General features: G+C 46.3%; 1 protein-coding gene across 2 annotated transcripts; it reads right to left on the bottom strand.

The window, feature by feature from the left end:
* Positions 1 to 827: 827 nt before the first annotated feature.
* Positions 828 to 23999, bottom strand: Tbc1d25 (TBC1 domain family member 25). 2 transcript variants are annotated; one of them, XM_028881393.2, is made up of 6 exons: positions 23732 to 23999; positions 22225 to 22334; positions 20495 to 20649; positions 3080 to 3207; positions 2663 to 2851; positions 828 to 2410 (listed from the first exon to the last, which is right to left on the bottom strand). In XM_028881393.2, exons 1-6 carry the CDS (start codon positions 23852 to 23854, stop codon positions 1049 to 1051), a joined length of 2067 nt encoding a protein of 688 aa, XP_028737226.1. In that variant the 5' UTR covers positions 23855 to 23999; the 3' UTR covers positions 828 to 1048. The 2 variants fall into 2 exon arrangements, with proteins under 2 accessions (XP_028737226.1, XP_028737227.1); XM_028881394.2 differs by adding an exon at positions 20854 to 20959 and having other exon boundaries at positions 22225 to 23818.

The raw sequence follows: 23999 nt of genomic DNA, 5'->3' as shown, positions 1-23999 counted from the left end.
AACCTTAGACCCCTGCTCAGGGCTGCCAACATCATGCACTGGAAGGTCCACAAAGAGTCTAGATCCTAGAAATGATGAGTGACCTTAATGTTTCTCTCTTTAGGCCATAAACTCCCAGTTTTTGTAGTAAATCTTGCCTCTTTCTTCTTTTCTTTCTTTTTTTATTTATTTTTTTTTTAATTTTTGTTTTTTTCGAGACAGGGTTTCTCTGTGTAGCTTTGTGCCTGTCCTGGATCTCACTCTGTAGACCAGGCTGGCCCTGAACTTACAGAGATCTGCCTGGCTCTACCTCCTGAGTGCTAGGATTAAAGGCTCTTTTCTTTTTCTTTTTTTTTTTTTTTTTTTTTTGAGACAGAGTTTCTCTATATAACAGCCCTGGCTGACTTGGAACTCACTCTGTAGACCAGGCTGGCCTCAAACTCAGAGATTCTCCTGCCTCTGCCTTCTGAGTGCTGGGATTAGAGGCGTGCGCCACATCTGGCACAAATCTTGCCTTTTTTTGAGCTAGAAATGCTCTCTTCCTCATCTTTTTGTGCCTGTCCTGAAATAACATTCACAGCTATCAAATAGACCTTTATATTCCAGGTAGAAAGATATACCCCAAAAACCAACCAAGCAACCAAACAAACAGATTTAGCCTTTTCTAGAGCAGTCCCTGGGCCGGGTTCACCAATAACTGGTTTTCAACAGCTACTCTCCTTGTGTCTTGTAGAGAAAGCAGGCGCCACCCTAAACCAACTGAGTTATTTCAGTCCCATCCACTAAAGAGCCCACAGTAACTTCTACAACATCCAGGAAGTAAAGAAATAGACATGCCACGGTGACCTTTGTGTGTGCAAAGAATAGTTTAGAAACAAAACCAAACCAGAAAAGAGGCCACGCCTCTGTGGGCAGTGCCACCAGTGAGTCACACACACTCAAACCCAGGAGAGAGGGCCCCAGGCTCCAACATGTCTAGGGATGGCAGGCAGGGAGTAATGTCTCGTGTGTAGGCCCTCAATGCAAAGAATAGGGTACCACTGGGGTCGGAAAGCTGGAAGGGTTACGGTCAAGATGGAGCTGTGGCCTCAGCCCCCTCCTCAGAGTCCCACACTTCCGACTGCAGATAATCAGCAAAGAGAGCCTTGGCCCTGCGCAAGACACGCCCTAGATGGTGTTTCCGCACCAGGCGGTCAAAATGCATGGCTAGCTCATTGTAATCCAGCCCATTGCGCATGATGTGGTCCCGGTGTTCCAGTAGGATAGCCAGGCAGAGGAAGAGCATGAATGGGTTCCCTCGGCCAAACTCCTGGGGTGGGGGAAGGCCCATTGGAGGGGGGGGTGGTAGGGACTTCCCTGGCTCTCGGGGAGAACCCGTATCTTGCATCAAGGGGGATCCTACAGCTACGTCACCAGAAGGAGAGGCCTCCTGGGTGGAGGGAGGAGATGAGGAAGATGGGGAATCGGGCCGAGACGAGGAGGAGAGGAGTGGGTCTGGGGAGTTCAGCAAGGGCTCAGAGAGGGATTTAGAGCTGATGAGGGCAGCCGGGTGGGCTAGTTGGACCAAAAAGTCCTTCCTGGGGCCCAGGTTATCCCTGAGTTGCTGGAGACCATCCAGGCTGGCTTGTCTCAGGAGACGTCCCCCACCACTAGGTCCCTGGCTGGATGTAGCCAAGTGGACAACAGCATCTTCAAAGGCACCGCCTCCTCCACCCGCAGGCCTTAGCATGTGCCTCTGACGTACTGGCCGTCCCCTGTGGCCACCAAAGCCAGTGTCTGCCACCTGGCTGGGAGGTCCAACAAGCTCCACTTCATGTTCAGGAGGGTCAGGGGGCAGTGAACTCCAGGTGACCTCTAGCATTCGGAGAGCATCATCAAAGGCAAACTCGCGCTTAAGCTCCAGCAGCAGCCAGCGGTAACAGAAAAAGAGGTCATCAGCGCCTGCTTCTTGCAGATACTGGTAGAAGTCTGGGTCGGCATGTCTCAACAGCAGCTTGAGGTGGGCAAACTTGGTGGCCATGGCACGACCATCAGGATGGAAGTTGGCAGCCAGGCGCTTCATGATGCCACAAAAACACACAAAGGCATGGCCCTCATGGTCCATGACAGCAAGGATGGGCGACGCCAGGTCACTCATGCCCTGACAGTATGACACCTGTGGATGGGTAACGGCATAGGTGGTGAGCAGGTCATGTAGGGCCCGTAGGTGTGGGCCATCCTCGGGCCCCGCGTAGTAGGGATGGGCTCGGTCTGTACGAAGCACATCCTTGAGGACTGTGCTGCGGATGAATTCCAGGTCCTCGGGGTTCACTCGCTGGGCCCACTCGCTCTTGAGCTGCTCATACTCTCGGCTCTTCCGTTTCATGTAGTCCATCCGCTCACGGCCTGTCAGCCCATCTGGGTACACGTTCAGGAGGTACCGCCACACCACCTGGCCAGAGACAATAAATAGGAAATGAGGCTGCGCTTCATACCCATGTCAATTAGTCACCCCCCACCCTGTCTCTTGGGGCCTCTGTCCTCCTTGTGATAGTCGACCTTCCTGCCACTGAATTACCTAAAATAGAATCTTCTTCCTTGGAATCTCTCTACCCTACCCATGACAGTGTGTTCCGCTGAATGTATCTCACGTGCTACCAGTGACCACAGAGTGATGGGTACACTGAGTGACTGAGGGGCTCACTTTTCTAAGTGAAGGCTCCACACCGCCATGATAGATCCGCAACCGCAACTCCTCAGGACGGGAGAGCTGGCCTTCATGATTCAGGTATGTGTGAAACTCAGCATCACTCAGAGGTGGTTTGAAAGGCTTGATATCTTCTCCATATGACCAACTCAGCACCTGCTGGACCTTAGACAACGTACGGCCCACCTGGGAAGGAAGGAGGAAAAGGAGCTACAGGTCAAAAATAAAATAAAATAAAACAAAAACAAAAACAAAACAGAACAAAAAAAAAAAAAGAAGCAGCAGCAGCAGCTGCTGCAGCTGCAGGTCCCTGTGCAGGATAGGGCAGAGGCCATCAGCAAGCTCTGGAATGGGAGTTCTAGATAGGCCCTTCCCTCCAAGCACAGCTGGAGCCCCCCAGTCTCCTGAAATCACCTGAGAGAGGATGGATTGTGTAAAAGGCAAGGCGGCTGTCGTCAGTGAAGAACGCTTCTCAGCCAGTAGCACATCGGATCCAATGACATCTTTGGGGCTAATTATATCCCAGTCTTCCAGCAGTGGGCCTGAGCACACAGAGTGAAGCACTGTAAGAACAGGGATGTGAACCCAGGTCACAGGGCTGGGTTCCTTTTTAAAGCCCAGCTGCCCGCAGGGCAGAAACGAGGTCATTCCCGCTTCCCTGTATCATCCCAATAATGTAAAAAAAAAAAAAAAAAAAAAAAAATCAGCCATGAATAGTTCTTATGAGGGAGATGTTTCACAAAATGGCAGGGAAGCCTTTACTATTTTAATGATTTAAATAATATTTATTGCAAGGCACTGAAGCAAGAGATTAACCTTAAGAAATAATAATATCCATTGAGCCTGGTAGTACAGGCCTGTGATCTCAGTTACTCTGGAGGCTGAGGTAGGAAGAGGGAGAGTTCAAGACCAGTGCCCGGGCTATATGAGACTCTATCTCATTTTAAAAAAACAATTGAGGGCCTGGTGGTGCACACCTTTAATCCCAGCACTCAGGAGGCAGAGGCAGGAGGATCTCTGTGAGTTCGAGGCCAGCCTGGGCTACAGAGTGAGTTCCAGGACAGCCAGAGCTACATAGTAAGACCCTGTCTCAAAACAAACAAACAAACAAACTTAAGGGCCAATGAGAGGGCTCAGTGAGTAAAGGCACTTGCCGCCAAGCCTGAGAAGCGGAGTCCAATCTCTGGAACCCACATGGTGGGGTTGTCCTCTGGCCCTCATACACACCCTGTGATATGCACATACCCTTTATCCAGCCAATACAAAGAAAATAAATTAGATCCTTATACTCACTTCTATGGAGTACTAGCTAGTATTCTTTTTAAAATATATTTGTGTGTGTGTGGAGGGGACAATCCTGGGGAATCAAAACCAGGACATCGCATGTTCTATGCAAGGGCTCCACTGCTGAGCAACATCAGGAGGCCTTTTAAAAAAACTTGTTTTGAAACAGTGCCTCTGAGTTACCCAGGCTAGCCCTGAACTTATTCTAGACCAGGTTGGCCTTGAACTAACTTATGCCTCAGCGTCCCAAATACCTGGAATTAAAGGACTATAGGTGTGTACAACCTCCCTTGGATTTATCATTCTTTTTTTTTTTTTTTTTTGTTTTTTTTGAGACAGGGTTTCTCCATGTAGTTTTGGAGCCTGTCCTGGATCTCGCTCTATAGACCAGGCTGGCCTCGAACTCACAGAGATCCGCCTGCCTCTGCCTCCCAAGTGCTGGGATTAAAGGTGTGCGCCACCACCGCCCGGCCTATCACTCTTTTGGATGAGGAAATGGGTCTGTAGATATTTGGTCAAGGCCCCATACCTAGTGAAGGAAAGACGTCGAATGTGAAGTCCAGGCCCAAAGTCGAGAGCCCACCCTCCTCATGTCACATTCATGATAGTTCTCCCCACCAAAGTGACAAAAGGCGCTGTTACCATCCCCATTTTACAGAGAATGACCAAAAAGGTCTGCAACAACCAGTTAGTGACCAAGATTCCACAGCTAGGGATGGTAGATTCCTATTCCTGGATCATCGCCTCATCTAGCTTACCCCAGAGCCCAGACATAGCTTAGAAAAAGGGTTAGTGGGGAGCTACGCTGTGCACGTCAGACAAAGGAAACCATTCTAGGCTTGACCTTAGCTGCTCCCAGCTCGTGAAACATCAGCGAAGATTGCTTCCTTCTCTATCTTAGGTCCCCCTTGCATCCTTTTGGTTTCGTTTAGTTCACTAGAGTTTCCCTTTCTTTTTGAAACGAAGCTTGCTAAGTTAGCATACAGAGTGATGGGCATCATGATGGCATTTCCATAAACACACACAAACCTACTTTATTCTTATTCACCCTCACCGGTGCCATCCCTATCCACCTTGCCCCCTCTTGCGGCTCTCCTGTTTTCATGGTACATGTACTCCATTATCCTCGCCCCCTTCCCTTAGGAGCTCTTCCTCATCTCTCTTCTCACTTCAAATATGATGTGGCTGCAGCAGCAAAAAGGTCAAGAACCTTTTTTTTTTCCTTTTTTCTTTTTTTGAATGCCGAATGCTGTTTATTGAAGGAGGGAAGAGGTCTTAAATACAGGCTTACAACACAATGGGAGAACCCCGGAGGGCAGAAGTTCGCTACCAATTAAGAACCCTTTTTTAAATTTAAAATTAAAAAGAAAATTTTTGTATGTGTATAGATTTTTGCCTGTGCTCCATATACATGCCTGGTACCCAGGGAGGCCAGAGAGGACATCATATCTCTTGGGACTGGAGTTATAGGTAGTCGTAAGCTGCCATGTGGGTGCTGGGAATTGAACCTGGGTCCTCTGGAAGAGCAGCCAGTGTTCTTAACTGCTGAGCCATGGCTGCAGCCCAGCAAGATTTTCTTTTACTTTTAATTATGTATATGAGGATGTCTCTTTATGGAGGTATATACACATGAGTGTAGATGCCTGCAGAGTCAGAAGCCTTGATTCTCCTAGGGCTGGAGGTGGTGAGCCACCATATGTGGGTGCTGGGAACCGAACTCAGATCCCCTGAAAGAACAGCAAGCACTCTTTTTTTTTATGGTTTTTGTTTGTTTTGTTTTTTTCAGACAGGGTTTCTCTGTGTAGTTTTGGTGCCTGTCCTGGATCTTGGATCTTGCTCTGTAGACCAGGCTGGCTTTGAACTCAGAGATCCGCCTGGCTCTGCCTCCAGAGTACTGGGATTAAAGGCATGCGCCGCCACTGCCTGGCTTGCACTCTTTTTTTAAAGGGTTTATTTTCTTTTGAATTATGTGTGTATATATGTGTGCATGTATTAGGGTATGTGCATGTGAAGTGGAGATACCCCTGGAATTTAGGAGATGGTCTCCTATCCCCTGGAGATGGAATTATCAGCAGCTGTGAGCCATCTGACAAAAGGTGCTGGGAACCAAACTTGGGGCCTCTGGAAGAGCAATATGTTGCTCTTAACCAGTTAGCCATGTCTCTAGCCTCATTTTTTTTTTTCCAGACAGGGTTTCTCTGTGAAACAGTGTCCTGCTGTCCTGGAAATCACAGAGATCCACCTGCCTCTGTCTCCCAAGTGAGTGCTGGGATTAAAGGTATGCACCAACACCTCCTGGCTAGCCTCATTTTTTAAAGATTTATTTATTTATTATGTATGCAGTGCTTCTGTCTGCAAGCATGCCTGCATGCCACAAGATGGCGCCAGATCTCATTACAGATGGGTATAAGCCACCATATGGTTGCTGGGAATTGAGCTTGGAACCTCTGGAAGAACAACAGCCAGTGAATGCTCTTAACCTCTGAGCTGTCTCACCAGCCCCAGCCTCATTTTTTTTTTTTAATTTAAAAGTTACATTTATTGCTAGATGTGGTGGTATGCACCTTTAATCCCAGCACTCGGGAGACAGAACCAGGTGGATCTCCGTGAGTTTGAGGCCAGCCTGGTCTACAGAGCGAGTTCCAGGACAGTCAGGGCTTCCTGGAGAAATCCTGTCTCCAAAAACAACAAGAAAAAGTTCCGTTTACTTCCTGTGTGCCGCAGTACATGTGTGGAGGTTAGAGGACAACCTATGAGGTCAGTTTTCTCACTCGGTTCCAGTGGGTTTTGGAAATCAACCTTGGGTAGTCAGGCTTGCTGGACGTTACTGGCTGAGCCATCTCAGCCCAGCAGACACTCTTACCTGCTGAACCGTCTCTTCAGCCACCATCAATCATGTGTGTGCGTGCTTGTGCTCTAGAGATGGAACCTAAGGCCCATGTATGTGAAGGGCACTTTGCCAGGCACCTACACCTGCAGCCTGACTTTAGGTTTGAGATTTTTTTTTTAATTTTTTTTGAGACAGGGTCTCACTGTAACCCAGGCTGACCTGGAACTTAATTCTGTAGCAAGTCACTGCCATTTACAGGTCAATAGCGTCCCTAAGCAGCTTGGTCGTGATTCATAGATAGCCCTTTTTTTTTTTTTTTTTTTTTTTGTTTTTTCGAGACAGGGTTTCTCTGTGTAGCTTTGCGCCTTTCCTGGAACTCACTTGGTAGACCAGGCTGGCCTCGAACTCACAGAGATCCGCCTGCCTCTGCCTCCCGAGTGCTGGGATTAAAGGCGTGCGCCACCACCGCCCGGCATAGATAGCCCTTTTTTCCACAGAGCTGAAGGGAAAGCAAGGTCACATCTAGATGCCACTGCCTCTGCATGGATCTCTTTGAGGGTACCCCAAAACTAAGGGGTCACAAAGGAGAGGTGGAGATCCACTCCTAGCATAGCTCTTCCCTTTTGCTTCATCTGTTCACCTGCCAGAACTCATGACCCACCCCTGCCAGCTCCCATCCCCCAGTCCCCAAGTCCAAGTCATTGCCAAGCCCTGTGGTTTATACGTGTGAAACACACTTCAACACCAGCTCACTGTTCATCCGCCTTGTGACCCTGTCTGAGCCGCTACCCTCCCCGCCCCCATACCTCAGACTGTTGCTTCCTAACCAGTGCCTGCTCCTTTTGTGGGCCACCCCCAACAGCTGCCAGCCTGCTCTTGCTAGACATGAAAGCATTTTCCAGGTGAGATGAAGGTTGTACTGCTTACCAAATTAGGAAACTACTCTAAGATATAGAGGTAAAGTTAAATGATTTCAGTAAAAAACGTAAAAAAGACTTGGAGGCCAAGCTTGAAGACCTAATATGCGAATACCAAAAAAAAAAAAAAAAAAAACCAAAAAAAGAGAAAGCCAGGAGGTGGCGGCACACGCCTTTAATCCCAGCACTCAAGAGGCAGAGGCAGGTGGATCTCTGTGAGTTCGAGGCCAGCCTGGTCTACAGAGTGAGATCCAGGACAGACACCAAAAGTACACAGAGAAACCCTGTCTTGAAAAATGAAACAACAACAACAAAATCAAAGTTTAGCAACCACCATGCATGGTGGCACATATCTATAATCAAAACACTCAGGAGACTGAAACAGGATGACTGCTTTGAGTTTGAGGTTAGCCTGGGCTACATAGTAAATTAAAGGCCAGCCAGCCTAAGATATATGTAAAACCCTGTTTCAAAACAACAAAAAGAAATTCACTGTCAAGTATCTAAAACTGCATAAATACTGGGGCTGGAGAGACGGCTCAGTGGTCAAGAGGACCTGCTGTTCTTGTAGAGGACCTGGGACTCCGTTCTCTGCTTCCAAGGGGTGGCTTACACCTGCCTGAAAGTTCAGTTCTAGGGAATCCAACACCCTCTTCTGGCTTCCCTGGACACCAGGCATGCACATGGTTCACATACATACAAGCAGGCATACATACACGTAAAATTAAAACAAATCGAACCTGGGTCCTCCAGAAGAGCAGTCAGTGCTCTTAAACCATCTCTCCAGCCTCCCAATACTTTCCTTTTTAAGTTGCCTTAGTTATGCTATCTTATCACAGTAATAGAAAAATAACTAAGAGAAACCTTATCTCAAAATTTAAAAAAAGAAAAAAGAATGGTGGACAGGTGGCTCAGAAGAAGAGCGCATACACAAAGCCCTGGGTTCAACCCTTGAAAAAGTTATAGGTAAACCCAACCAAGAAGGCTGAGGGGGCTGGAGAGACAGCTCAGTGGTTAACAGGACTTGGTGCTCTTGCAGAGGACCTGGGCTCAGCATTCACACTGCGTGCCTCATAACCACCTGTAATTCCAGTTCCAGGGCCATCTTCCAGCTATCCCAGGTACCTGCATGCAGATGGTACACATACATACACTCAAGCATATATACAGTCACATAAAATAATAACTATTTCAAGGTTTTTTTTCAGACAGGGTTTCTCTGTGTAGCCCTGGCTGTCCTAGAACTCATTCAGTAGATCAGGCTGGCCTCGAATTCACATAGATCTGCCTGCTTCTGCCTTCTGACTGCTGGAATTAAAGATGTGTGCCACCACCACTTGACTTATAAAATAATAAATATCTATTTTAAAATAAAAGGCTTAAAACTAAGCTGGGTGCAAAACTCAAGTCCAAGTGGAACAAAGACCTCAACATAATCCAGATGCACTGAACCTGATAGAAGAGGAAGTCGGAAATAATCTCAAACACATTGGCACAGGAGACAACTTCCTGAACAGAACACCAATAGCACATGCACTAAAATTGACAATTAATAAATGAGACCTCATGAAATTGAAAAGTTTCTATAAAGCAAAGGACACTGTCAATAGGACAAAACAACAGCCTACAGAGTGGGAAAAGATTTTCACCAACCCCACATCTAACAGAGGACGGATCTCCAAAATATATAAAGAACTCAAGAAACTAGACATCAAAATACCAAATAATCCAATTTTTAAAATAGGCTACAGAGCTAAACAGAGAATTCTCAACAGAAGAATCTCAAATGTCCCAGAAACACTTAAGATGTTCAACATCCTTAGCCATCAGGGAAATGCAAATCAAAATGACCCTGAGATTCTATCTTACTACTGTCAGAGTGGCTAAGATCAAAAACACTGAAGACAGCTTATGTTGGAGAGGATGTGGAGCCAGGGGAACTCTCCTCCACTGCTGGTGAGAAGGAAAGCTTGTACAGCCACTTTGGAAATCAGTGTTATGGTTTCTCAGAAAGCTGGAAATCATCTACCTCAAGACCCAGCTACACCACTCTCGGGCATATACCCAATGGAAGCTCAATCATACCACAAGGACACTTGCTCAACTATGTTCATAGCAGCATTATTCATAATAGCCAGAACCTGGAAACAACCTAGATGTCCCTCAACCAAGAAATGGATAAAGAAAGTGTAGTAATTTACACAATGGAGTATTATTCAGCTGTTAAAAATAATGATATCAATAAATTTGCAGGCAAATGGATGGAACTAGAAAAAAATCATCCTGAGTGAGGTAACCCAGACCCAGAAAGACAAACATGGTATGCACTCACTCATAAGTGGATATTGGTTGTAAAATAAAGGATAACTATGCTACAATCCATAGACCCAGAGAGATTAGGTAACAAGAAGGGTTCATGGGGGATACCCCGATCTCCCTGGGAAGAGGAGATAGAAGAGATTTCATGAGTGGACTTAGGGCAGGTGGGGATGGGAACAGGAGCGATCAGGTGGGGGCAGATGGAGGGGGAGAGTACTGAAAGAGACTACTGGGAAGGAGGGGGCATTTTGGGGTCAGGTAGGAACCTGGTACAAGGGAATCTCCCATGAACCTACAAGGAAGACCCCAGCTAAGAGTCCTAGCAATAGCGGATACAGCCTGAACTGGCCATCTCCTGTGACCAGATTGGTGCCTGGTCCAATTGCCATCAGAGAGACTTCATCCAGCAACGGATGGAAACAGATGCAGACCCACAGCCAAACATTAGGCAGAGTTCGGGGAATCCTGCAGAAAAGGGGAGAAAGGATTGTAGGAGCCAGAGGGCCCAAGGACACCACAAGAAAACAGTTCACAGAATCAACTAACCTGGGCTCCCAGAGACCAAACCGACAACCAGGGACCAACCTAAGCTCTTTCTATATATGTGACAGTTGTGTAGCTTTGTCTTCTTGTGGGACTCCTAACAGTGGGAACAGGGGCTGTCTCTGACTCTTTTACAGGCTTTGGGGACCCTACTCCTCATACTGGATTGCCTTGTCCATCCTTAATACACAAGGAGGTGTTTAGTCTTACTGCAACTTGGTATGCCATGTTTGGTTGATACTCATGGGAGGCCTACCTCTTTCTGAACAGAAACAGAGGAGTAGTAGATGGGGGTGTGTGTGAAGGGGTGAGAGTGGGAACAGAAGGGGGTCAGAGGGGAGGGACTGAGAGGAAGGGAGGGGGGAAAACTGCAGCCGGGATGTAAAACAAATAAATAAATAAATTCATATAAAAATGAAGCTGGGTGTAGTGGCTCATGCTTGTGATCCCAGTACTTGGCAGGATGAAGTTAGGAAGACTATCACAAGTTTGAGGCCAGCAGGGGCTACATAATGAATCCAAAGCTGGCATAGGATATCTAGTGAGAACCTGCCTCAAAAATCGAGAGGCTAGGTAGTGGTGGTGGTGAAAATTAAAGAAACTTGGGGGTTGGGGATTTAGTTCAGTGGTAGAGTGCTTGGGTTCGGTCCTCAGCTCCAAAAAAAAAGAAATAAATAAAATTAAAGAAATTTTAAGGTATACCTGACAAACATAAATGACAACCACAGCAACAACATGAATGTCACAAAGAGAGCCACTCAGCCCAGTGTTGTGGCACATACCTATAATCTTGGTACTGGGTAGGCAGAGAAAGGAGGACCAGAGATTCGGAGCCAGCTTAGGCTCATGAGACCAAAAGAGGGGGCAGGGAAGGGGAGAGAGAAAGGAGGCAGGGAGGGGGAGGGGAACATGAGCTATTGAAGGCCAAAAGCAGTTAACAGGAAAAGAGAAGTATTCTATTATATACTGATAAACAATAGGAAAATTGAAAACATGTTTAGAAATAGCATAGGATTTCTGCAAGCACAAACCTGTCTAGTGGCAAAACCTGACATGGACCAACATGAGGCTATAAATAGCTTTTACATAACCAACTCTGAGTGAACGTGCACACATTTCCTACAGACACATCCAAGCATTTCATTATGGGCTTCTGGCCCAGATCCTGTTTGCGATATTACGTAATATATATGATACATACTACATTTTTCATCATAAAGTTGTTAAACTTGCCAAACCTTAAACTAATATATACATCCAGTGAAACACCAACCACAATTCTAATGTTCGCCCCCCCCAAACTGGGTGAAATTATTTTAAGGTTTACAAAAACAAATTCATGTTTAAGACTAGCTAAGAAAAAGAACAGCAGGAACATGGCAAAGGCTTTTTTTTTTTTATTAAAACCAACCAAAATCATTGCTATTAAAAATAATACTGTTAGCCCTGTGTGGTAGTGCATGCCTTAAATTCCAGCTCTTGGGAGGAAGAAGCTGGCGAACCTCCGAGTTTGAGGCCAGCCATGGCTAAACAGCGAGACCCCATCTCAAATACATATATTTGGCTAAAGAGATGGCTCAGTGGTTAAGTCTACTTGCTTCTTCTTCCAGAGGTCCTGGGTTCTATTCCCAGTGACCACATGGTGGCTCACAATCATCTGTAACTCCAGTTCTAGGGGATCAGATGTCCTTTTCTGGCCTCCAAGAACACCAGGCATGTACATGGTACACAGATATACATACACAGGCAAAACCCCCATCCTATACACACACACACACAAGAAAAATTAAAAACACATATGCGGGCGGTGGTGGCGCACGCCTTTAATCTCAGCACTCGGGAGGCAGAGGCAGGAGGATGTTTGTGAGTTTGAGGCCAGCCTGGTCTACAGAGTTAGTTCCAGGACAGCCAGGACTGTTACACAAAGAAGCCCTGTAATTATAATGCAGAGAAAATTGCTATCACAAATGTCCAAACTGGTTCGGGGTCTTAGCTTGATAATCTACCATGATGTAGAGGTGACCAAAATGGGCTTCTCAGAGAGACTCGGCCTCCCACATGCTCACAACATGCTTGGTACTTTCAGAGCCATGAAAATGATCAGGGCGCTGGAGAGATGGCTCAGCTGTTCTGAGCACTAACTATGCTCCCAGAGGATCTGAGTTCAATTCCCAGCACCCACATGGCAGCTCAAAGCCAGCTATAACTCCAGTCCCAAGGGATCCAATCTCTGCTGTCCTCCCTGGGCACTGGACATGCACATGGTGCACATATATGCACGCAGGCAAAAACCCATACACAGAAAATAAAAAAGAAAGAAAAGAAAACAATCTCAAGAATGACATTAACATTTATACTACAAGGTCCATATACTGGACAGTATTAATAGTATAACATGTAGAGCATAAACCAGTTGGATATAAATGTGAATATACTGTCATGTTCCTACATATGAATAAATTTGTACATTTGTTTGTAAATGAAGAGCCCAGAAATATGAACATTGTACTCTTATAACCTAGACACATATTTCTGAGTGTTGTAGGACTGGGAACCTCTTTGACCCTTTGCCCTGCTTTCTCCCAGGTAAGGAGAAAGAAATTTAAAGGCATCTACACTAGGTAAACATCTTGAATTAACACCCTGTAATCAGAGGTTGTAAACACCAGCCCTTGGAATGCACTCCCCAAGGGGTCGTAAATCTAAAGAACTACACTCTCCTGGGAATTGTTCTTTCCCTAGGTCATAAACCCCAACTCCAGGCGCCATACTTCCCAGAGGCTCAAAATCCTGTACCCCCTGCACTGGTCCTTCTCTATAAAAGGATGTTCAAGGCCCCTCAGGGTCACAGAACCAAATATTTTTCTGTGGCCCTGGCTAGCTAGAAACTTTTGTTTCCCACTTTTTTTTTGTGTGTGTGTGTGTTCCCTCCCCCCCACTCCGGGCTGTCCTGGAACTCACTTTGTAGACCAGGCTGGCTTTGAACTCACAGAGACCCACCTGCCTTGGCCTCCCAAGTGCTGGGATTAAAGGCGCATGTCACCACTGCCCGGCTGACTCTAGCATTTTTAAAAAACATTTTCATTTATGTGATACTGAGAATGAGAATCAAACCCAGGGTCTCAAGCATGTTCACTTTTTATTATTATTTAGTCCTAGGCATTGAATTCAGCGGCTAGCGAATGCTAGGCAAATGCTCAACCATTAAGCTACATCCTAAACCCAACACCCCCACCCCCACCCCCACTTTTTACTTGCTCAGGCAGGCCTTGAACTCATCTATGGCCCAGGAAGGTCTGATGTAGCAAACTTTAAGCCTTCTGAGCCTCATTTTTATTTTTAATAAGGTGAATGTGTTTACTAAACAGTTTCTTGTCAGGTCCTCCAAGTCAGTATTTCCTCAGGGGCTTGAAGAGAGTTCCTACAGCCTAAAGGAAATCATTCAAGCTCCTCCATTAACATACAACTGTGGTGCCTATTAGTGTGTGAAGCCGCTAGCCCCCCCCCAATCCCTACTCCCAAGCCCACACCCCAGCTCCCAGGCTCCTTTAGTCACATTTAACCCGGAGAACCCTCCACCCTACCACAGTTGCTTCCCTCTGCTTTTCCCAGACAGCCTTGGCAGTCTGGAAGAAAAACTTTCCCTTTTCACCCACAGAGTAGTTATTTGGGTTTATTTGCTGCATCCCATTCATTTCTCTTTTAAATTTTAATTTTTTTAAAGTGGTTTTTTTGAGACAGGGTTTCTCTGTGTAGCTTTGCGCCTTTCCTGGAACTCACTCTGTAGCCCAGGCTGGCCTTGAACTCACAGATATTCACCTGCCTCTGCCTCCCAAGTGCTGGGATTAAAGGTGTGCGCCACCACCGCCCGGCTTTAAAATTTTTAAATTATTTAATTGAGTGTCTGTGTGTGGAGGCCAGAGTTCAGATTGTAATGAAGCTGGGGTGTCAGGCAGTTGTGAACCACCCAACATGGGTGCTGGGAACCAAACTGGAGTCCTCTGCTAAAGAAGTACACTCTCTTAATCACCAAACCATTTTTCTAGCCCCTAAATTGTTTCTTTAAAAAATTGTAACTCCAAGGCTTTTGATCCCAGCACTCAGGAGGCAGAGGCAGGAAAGCAGATCTCTGAGTTTCAGGCCAGCCTGGGCTACATAGAGAGACCCTGTCTCAACAACGTCCCACTCCCAAATGTAACTCCAATAAAATTCTCATCAAGATTTTTTTTTTGATCCAGGGTCTCTGTACCTAAAACTGCCTGTCCTGGATGTCACTAGGTGGACCTTAAATGCACAGAAATTTGTCTGCCTCCCTAGTGTTGGGATTAAAGGCATGCCCCACCATGCAGACAGGATTTTTTTTTTGAAACAAAGTCTCATTATGTAGCCACAGCTGGTGTAAAACTAGTATGTAGACACTGGGCAGCAATGGTGACCCACGCCTTTAATCCCAGCCTGGTCTACAGAGCGAGTTCCAGGAAAGGCATCAAAGCTACACAGAGAAACCCTGTCTCAAAAAACAACAACAACAAAATAAACTGGTATGTAGACCAAGGCTGGCTTCCAGCTCACAGAGATCCTCCTGCCTCCGCCTCCCCAGAGCTTGAATTAGAGGCGAGTGCTACTGCACCTAGTCCTCTCCTGGGCACTTTAATGGCATGACAAGTTCATTCTGTTAAATAAGGACTGGGGCGGGGAAGATGGCTCAGTTAATTGGTGGAGGGCTGGACAAGTTTGGATCTCTGCCACTGGCATAAGCCAGGGCTAGGCTAGGGACGTGGCTCAGTACAGTCTGATGACCTGAGTTTTAGCCTCAAAAAGCCAGATGTTGTGGTACACATCTGTAATCCCAGCACTCCTAGGACTAGATGGATGGTAGAAAAAAGGAGAACTGCCTGGAAGGTCCTGGGCCAGCTAGCCTGGGGTATGCAGCACAGCAAGAGGAAAAGGGACCCTGCCTCAATGAAGTGGAAGGAGAGACCTTCTCTTAAAAAACCGTCCTCTGACGTTCCCGTGTGTGTGTCCTGGTACACACACACACACACACACACACACACACACACACACACACACACACACACACTCACATGCAAACAGAGCTAGGTAATCACAACACTGCACAAACAAAACCAGAAGTATCCACAGGGCTTGCTGGCCTGCCTCGTAGCCTATCAGTGAGCACCAGGTTTATTAAGAGACCCTGTCTGAAAAAGTAAGGTGGGAAGTGATTGAAGAAAACAAGCAACATTGACCTCTGGCCTCCAAACACATGCATACTAGTATGCACGTATCTACACAAATACATACATGAACACATACAAGAAGAGTACATTTATATGATCTTCATGAAATATGTTTAGGGCTGGGAAGATGCCTCAGTGGAACAGTGTTTGTCTACCATGTGCAAGGCCCTGGGTTCCATTCCCAGCACTGGAAAAAAAAAACACCCAGAAAATAACATTTTTACGAAAGAAAATACGAAATCTATCATAACCTGAATGTGGTGGTGGTCTATACCTGTAACCTTAGCACTTGGAAGCTGAGGCAGGAAGATCTTAGTTTAAGGCCAGCCTGAGCTACACAGTGAGAACCTGTCTCAAAGAAACAAAAAGAAACACACACACACACACACACACACACACACACACACACACAAAGTCCAACATACAGCCAGTGAGATGGGTCAACAGAAAAAGGTGCTTGTCACCAAGTCTGGGGACCTGCTTCAATCCCCAGAACCCACATAGTAGAAAGACAGAGTCCCACAAGTTGTCCTCTATGTACCATGAATGCCATGGCGTGCATGTGTGTGCTCGTTCACGGAAGATGGCTCAGCAGGTTGGTTACCTAAATTCAATCCCCAAGACTCACAATGATAGAAGGAGAGAACTGACTTCTGGAAGTTGTCCTGACTTCCACATGTACTCTGTGGTATGTTTGTGAGCACACATACATATAAACACACACAAAAATAAATAAAATATAATGCAAATTTAAGGCAACTCATTTTTGATTCCTCTCGTGGCTTCAGGGAGTCATTTCTTTCTCAATAAACTTTGCTTGCTAGTCCTTTTAAAAATGTTTGTAAATAAAGAGATCAGAGAAAGAAACTCAAGAATCCAGAAACAGACCATGCACACACAGGAACCTGGCAATTAATATTGGAAACAGTGAGGAAGGAAAAGAAGTGATTCAGCAATAACTGGAGAGTTCATTGCTGAACATTTATTTTATTATTTTTTTATGTTTTGCTTGCATGCAGAAGAGGGGATATGATTCCCTGAAACTGGAGTTATAGTTAGCCTCCATATGGGTGCTGGGAATCGAACCTGAGTCCTCTGCAAGAGTACCAAGAACTATTAACCCCTTCACTATCTCTCCAGCTCAAGAGTTAATTTTTTTTTTTTTTTAGATTTTCGAGACAGGATTTTTCTATGTTGTTTTGGTACCTGTCCTGGAACTCACTTTGTAGACCAGGCTGGCCTTGAACTCAGAGATCACCTGGCTCTGCCTCCTGAGTGCTGGGATTAAAGGCACGTGCCACCACCGCCTGGCAAGAGTTAATTTAAAAAAATTTTTTTAAAGATTTATTTATTTATTATGTATACAGAGGAGGGCGCCAGATCTCATTACAGATGGTTGTGAGCCACCATGTGGTTGCTGGGAATTGAACTCAGGACCTCTGGAAGAACAGCCAGTGCTCTTAACCTCTGAGCCATCTCTCCAGTCCTTAAAAATTATTTTATGAGTGACTTATCTGCATGTATGTCTGTGCACCACATACATGCAGTACCCTTGGAGACCAGAAGATAATGTCAGGATCCCCTGGGACTGGAGTTACAGCCTTCTGAACTGCCAAGTGAGTCCTGAGAACTGAACCCAGGTTCTATGGAAGAATAGCCAGTACTCTTAACTGCTGAGCCATCTCTCCAGCCCATGGAAAACTTTTTTTTCCTCCGAGACAGTTTCTCTGTGTAGCCCTTATTGTCCCGGAACTTGCTCTGTAGACCAGGCTGGCCTCGAACTCAGAGATCCACCTGCCTCTACCACTCAAGTGCTGGGATTAAAGGCGTTGCGCCACCACCACACAGCTTGAAAAAATAATTTTTTGTTTGGCTTTTTGAGACAGGGTTGTGAGAGCCAAAGTTACATTTTAAGTTTTAATCACTATCCCTAAGAGAGCCATGAAACAAAAATGCCTCTGATCTGCAAGCCCCTTGCCCAAGGACAGACAGCTCCCGAAATGCTGGAGGCTATTGTTTATGGGAGATAACAGGCCCCATGTTTTTCACTCCCCTAAACAAATCTGTTTGACTTATCTGCACTGGCTGTGCCTGATCACATGTGGGCGGGAGGTTCACAGGCAGAAAATACATCAGGATGTACACTTGGACCTGATAGGAAATGCAATGAGTTAGGGGTTTTTCTTCTTAAGCCACTGCAAACTGTGATTCTGGGCCATTTTCCCAGGAACCTAGGTATTGACCTGGCCAGAGCCCATCCACCTGGCCTGTATTTAATTAAAGCTTGCTTCACATTTGGTTTTAAACTGTGACAGTGTGCTTATTCTTAATCAGTGGGATTAACAGGGTTTCTCTGTGTAACATCGCTGGCTGTCCTGGAACTCACTTGGTAGTCCAGGCTGGCCTCGAACTCACAGAGATACGTCTGGCTCTGCCTCCCGAGTGCTGGGATTAAAGGCGTGCGCCACCACCGCCCGGCTGAAGATAACTTTTGGGTTAGGGGGATGAGTCAGTTGGTAAAGTGACTGCCACATAATCCTGGGGCCCCGAGTAGAGATCCCTGGTAATCCCTAGAGCCCACATCAGATGAGAGGCCCAGTGCTGTGTGCCTCTAATCCCAGCTCCTGGGGAGTGGGCAGGGATCCATGGGCTTGCTGACCAGCCAACCCAGCTAACTGGTGATCTCCGTACTCAGTGAGAAACCCATTTCAAAAAGAAGGTGGATGGTAATGGAGAAGCTCAATGCACCCCGCACTCCCACACATGAACACAGACTCAGAAAAAGAAGCTTTTCAAACTGTGCTTCTGTCAAAGAGAAGGACAATGACTCTGGCTCTATCGGCACCTTCTCAGTTCTCCCGCAGTTGGCTTTTCCTCGTGCTTACTTCATCAGGAAGACTGTTGAAATACTACGACTGTTTCCACTAGAGCTGAGGGGACTGAGGCCTGGGAAACGACTTCAATGACTGCCTTTTCCTGTGCCCTGCTGCCTGACTTTTCTCTCAATTCTTTCTTCCTCTCCCTCTAGTTCCTTCTCTCTCTTTATCCTTCTCTCCTTCTTTCTCTTTTTAAGGCTGTCAAGCATTTTTCTTTGTTTGTTTTTTCGAGACAGGGTTTCTCTGCGTAGCTTTGCGCCTTTCCTGGAACTCACTCTGTAGACCAGGCTGGCCTTGAACTCACAGAGATCCGCCTGCCTCTGCCTTCCAAGTGCTGGGATTAAAGGCGTGCGCCACCACGGCCTGACCCCTGCCAGTATAAACAAGCCCAAAACATCACAGAGGCAAACTATTCTGAAAAGACCCTGGAGCCACATCATCAACTGCCTGAGTTCAAATTTTGCTCTTCTACTGTGATCTATATAACATGGACAAATCTTAGACCTCTCTAGGCCTGTTTCTTCATCTATTTTCTGGAAAAATAATAATCCCTCTTCTGTAAGAGACCAGGCTGGCCTCAAACTCATAGAGATCTGCCTGTCTCTGCCTCAGGAGTGCTGGGTTTAAGGTGTGCATCATCTCAGCTCTGTAGATTACCTTGACATTTAACTATATTCATTAAATGGCCCAGGTATTCCATTTAGCTATTTACGATGCCCATGATGTCAATAAAATGCCTCAGTCATCCAAATGTGTACATTAGCTCTCTAAGGCTGAGAACTATATGACTCCATAACATTTTAGTACAAAACAAAGCAAAAAACTTGCCGAGTTGGCATGATAGGAGAGAACTGACTGACTACAAGTTGTTGTCTAACCTCCACATATATATCACGGCATACATGTGCAAGTGTACACACACACACACACACACACACACACACACACACACACACACACACCAATGCATCCCTTTAATCCCAGCACTCAGGAGGCAGAGGCAGGCGGATCTCTGTGAGTTCAAGGCCAGTCTGGTGTACAGAGTGAGTTCCAGGACAGGCTCCAAAGCTACACGGAGAAACCCTGTCTTGAAAAAAAACCAATCCCCCCCCCCAAGAAATACTTGCTGAGCGTGGAGTGCTGCTGGGTGTGGTGGCATGCACTTGTATTCCCAGTTATTCATAAGGCTGAGGGGGAAACATTGTTATGTTTTAGGTCAGCCTAGGAAACTTAGTGAGACCTATCTTAAAATAAAAAGGGGCAAAGTGCAGTTCAGTGTATAACACTCGCCTAGCAAACATATGGCCTGGCAGCTGATTCTTAGTAACAAAACAAAACAAACCAACAATATAGGTGGGTCCTGCCTATCGCAGCACTTAGGAAACATAGACAGGAGGATCACTGTAAGTTTGATGCCAACCAGGGCTAGCTTCCACAACTGCTTCAAAAAAATGCCAAAACCAAAGCCAAATTCAAACTAATAATGTTCAAAACAGAATTCACTGGGTGATAATATAGGTTGAATATTCCTAATTTGAAAATTCAAAACACTAAACGAATTATTTTGTAGTTTTGTTTTGAGACAGGGTTGCTTTTGTAGCTAAGGCTAGTCTTGAACTTGAGTGTAAAATATCTAACTTCCATTGTGATAAAAAACTTTTGGGGGCATTACTGATGATTGAACCCAGATCTTCAGATACAGTTTTTAAACAATCGAGTCCCTGTGGCTTACCAGGAGTGTCCTGTAAGGGGCTGCATTATCATCTATGGGGAAAGCTGGATCTCAAAGCAGTAGCCCTCGGGCACCGGGTACTCACTGTCCTCTGAGGGCCGAATGTCTACACGCAATTGCAGGTAAGGTTTGGACGCAGTGGCGAAAGCTGTGCTGAGGTCCCAGTCAGAAAGGAGGGCGAGGAAAACTTCCTGTCCTAGCCGGTCTCGCGCCAGGTAGCTGATGCCAAAGTTCTTCTTCCTGGACAAAGGATATGAGGGAGCTCTTGGGATCCCCAGTTCCCCAGCCGCTTCAGGAACAGTTTACAAAACAAGGAAGGTAATGTGAAAGGTACTGAAAACAACTCCCTTCTATTTGCTGGGGACTATGCTAAGGATTATGGGTAGCCTGAGGTTAGGTCATGAATATCCACTTTGTTACACAAACACAGAAACAGATACACACCTGCTGATATCTGGAGGGCACACTGAAAACTGGTAAAATGTTGGTCCCTCTGGGGATGGTAACAGTGTAGTTGAGGGACAGAAGTGGGAAGAAAGCAGCCTTCTTACTACATTAAAAAAAAGAGCAGTCTGTACGTTTGTTATTTTTCACAACAGAATGTTAATGCACAAATGTACAATAGCAACTAAGAATTTCTTCTTCACTTGTGCAACTATAGAAAGAAGTATTTTGTGTGATGATCACTGTAAACCAAGGATCATCCTAAATATCCATCAACTTCATACTTTTGTCTTGTTTTTGTTTTTTGTTTTCCCCCCGAAACAGGGTTTCTCTGTGTAACAGCCCCGCCTGTCCTGGAACTTGATTTGTAGATCAGGCTAGCCTCAAACTCACAGAGATCTGCCTGACTCTGCCTCCTGAGTGCTGGGATTAGAGGCATGGGCTACCACATCCCGCTTAATTTCATACTATTTAAATTTGTTACCACAGGGCTGGAGAGATGTCACAGTGGTTAAGCATTGGCTGCTCTTCCAGAGGACCCAGGTTCAATTCCCAGTACCCACATGGCAGCTCACAACAGTCTGTAACTCCAGTTCCAGGGGATCTAACACCTTTACACCAATGCACATAAAATATATACATTAAATAAATTTAAAAATTTTGTTACCACAGTCGTATATTCCTCCAGAAAAATGTACCACCACAAGATAACCATAACATCTGCCCCCAAGAGATATCAACTCTCAGCTATCAGATTGACAAATTTTGCACTGTCTTATAGAAAGCACTGTTTGTGAGGACGTAACAATTGTATTATTTTCTTTCTTCCTTTTGAGACAGTTTCATTATGTAGCCTAGGGTAGCCTTGCACCTCCTGTCTCAGTCTCCAGAGTACTGAGATCACAGTTATGCATCACCATGCTTGGTGAAACAAACCTTTTATTTTATTTTGGTTTTTTTTGAAAGAGGGTTTGTGTATCCCTAGCTGTCTTGGAACTCACCATATAGAGTAGGCTGGCCTTGAACTGTCAGAGATCTGCCTGTCTTTGCCTCCAGAGTGCTAGGACTAAGGGTGTGGACCACCACATCCAGCAAAACATTTTCTATGCTGCTGCTGAGGCTGTATTGGTAAAACTTGTCTGGAGAGCCATTTTGGAAACATTTGGTGAAAGTTTGAAAAACATATACCCTGTAGCCCAAAGTACTTCTGCTAGTTTATCTTATGACATTACCCAAATACTCAAGCAAGATACATATATTCATTTGTATTATTTGAATTATTTGAAGAAAAACAAATGTACAACAAAACCAAAGCACAAATGCCAGGCAGATGCTGTTGAGATGAATGGCCTGCTTCATCCTCCCACTCACCCATTCAAGTCAAAGGCTCGGATGAGGATGTGCTGCAACACGTCCAGTGAGGTGATCTGAGGATCCACAGCGAAAGAGCGGAACTCAGGTGACAAGAAGTTCTCACATTTCTAAGAAAGAAGACAAGGGGTAGGCCACGAGGGGCCCCATCACCATTCCCATTTGGAAGAGTGGGTGAGGTACAGAGCAGGGTCAAAGAAGGTGGCAGGGACCAAGATTTAGATGGGATGCTCTGGGCTTTTGTTCTCTGTGAGGGGAAGGCACAGGCAGCTTCTGGGCAAAGAAAGAATGGATGTCCGTATGTCTGCTCTGCAAAACAGCCAAGCAGGAACGAAGGCTACTGCAACAGTCCAGATGGCCAATCTTTCTAGATTCCCTTAAATATGGTTGCCAGAATCACCATGTCCAGTCTGACCACAATAAAATCAGTCCCCCATACTGCAATCAATCAAGCAAATCTACCTGTAACACTGCAACGCTTAAATCTTTTCAACAGCAAACCGAGGGTCCCAAACTAGCCCTCTCTCCACTCAGATTTATTTTGAACTGTATGTTCTAGTAGTACCAAACTGCTGGGAGTTACCTTGACTGCATCCTTCCTCCAATCGTTTGTGTCTGCTGATCACTCTTGGTCTGCACATCCTTCCCACTTCATCCGGCTCACTCACTAAATCTTTGCCTTAGAGTGCTACTACACTGAAGTGATCTGTTGACCTCTTCATCACTGCCAATGCCACCACTCCAGGCTGAGCTTGCTCGAATTATTGCAACAAGTTCCTTCCTCAGACTATGCATCACAGGCTGCCCACCTGCCCTTCTCTCTCCGATTGTCCTACCGCTTTTACCCTCAGTCTTCCTTCTCCAACATTATGGGAACCTACAGGAACATACCAAGTTCATCTCCACCTCCCAGCCTTGAACTCTTGCTGTTCCTTCTACCTAGAACTCTTCTCCCACCTTAAATGCACATAGCTGACGCTTTATTCGGGTCTCTGTGACTTCAATCCTCATTGGGGGATTTTCCCATACGACTTTGGGTAAAGATCCTAACCTTTCCTATTATTTTCTCATGATACTCACTGGTGTCCAAAACATATCATTTAACTGTTTTTGTCCCCCCCCCCCCCACAAGCACGTGGGTTCAGGGGTGGGGACATTCACTCTCCCAAATGTTGACTGACTTTAGGACTCCCCCTTCTGACAGCAACAGCACCTCCCTCATTCCTCTGGACTCCAGAGGCCCCTCCTCTAACCCTACAACCTATCTCTCTACCCCCAGGCTCCATCCCTCCACTCCATCAGTCCCCTTCCCCTCTATTTCGTTATATACCCAAGTATATGTCCCCAAGACCCATGTCTTCATTCTCCCATCATTCTGCTCTCAAACCTCGGCCCCGTCTCCAAGTAACGCCCCAAATTTCAGGTCCTGCCCTCTATCCTATGACAGCCACCATCTTTTCGTCCACTGGGTGCCCGGGCAGGCTGGCCCACCAGCCGCCAGCCTCACCTTGACTCGGACCCGTACCACCTCTCGCTCCTCCTCCTCAGCCGCCGCTGCCGCCTGGGCACCCCCAACGGGTGGGGGCGCTGCAGAGCCTGCCATGTCCGAAGCCGGGGAGGTTGTTGCCATCCCGCCGCTACTGTCCGCGCTGTCCTGGTGACAGCAGACAGTTGCCCCCTACCCTAACGAACACTCTACACAGTGCAGGCGCCCGCGGCCCCACCTTGCGCAGGCGCACAGGGTACCCTGCGACCCTGCCCCTCCCACCTGGCCT

This window comes from Peromyscus leucopus, chromosome X (assembly GCF_004664715.2).
Source record: "Peromyscus leucopus breed LL Stock chromosome X, UCI_PerLeu_2.1, whole genome shotgun sequence".
NCBI lineage: Eukaryota > Metazoa > Chordata > Mammalia > Rodentia > Cricetidae > Peromyscus > Peromyscus leucopus.
This window is presented reverse-complemented; position numbering and strand designations above follow the sequence as displayed.

Excerpts from the sequence above, each read along its gene's own strand:
- Tbc1d25 (XM_028881393.2), bottom strand. The coding sequence starts at position 23,854 with ATGGCAACAACCTCCCCGGCTTCGGACATGGCAGGCTCTGCAGCGCCC. Across the intron at positions 20,650-22,224 it reads CGAGCCTTTGACTTGAATGG|GAAGAAGAACTTTGGCATCA; the intron begins GTGAGTGGGAGG and ends TCCTTTGTCCAG. Across the intron at positions 2,852-3,079 it reads CACAATCCATCCTCTCTCAG|GTGGGCCGTACGTTGTCTAA; the intron begins GTGATTTCAGGA and ends CTTCCTTCCCAG.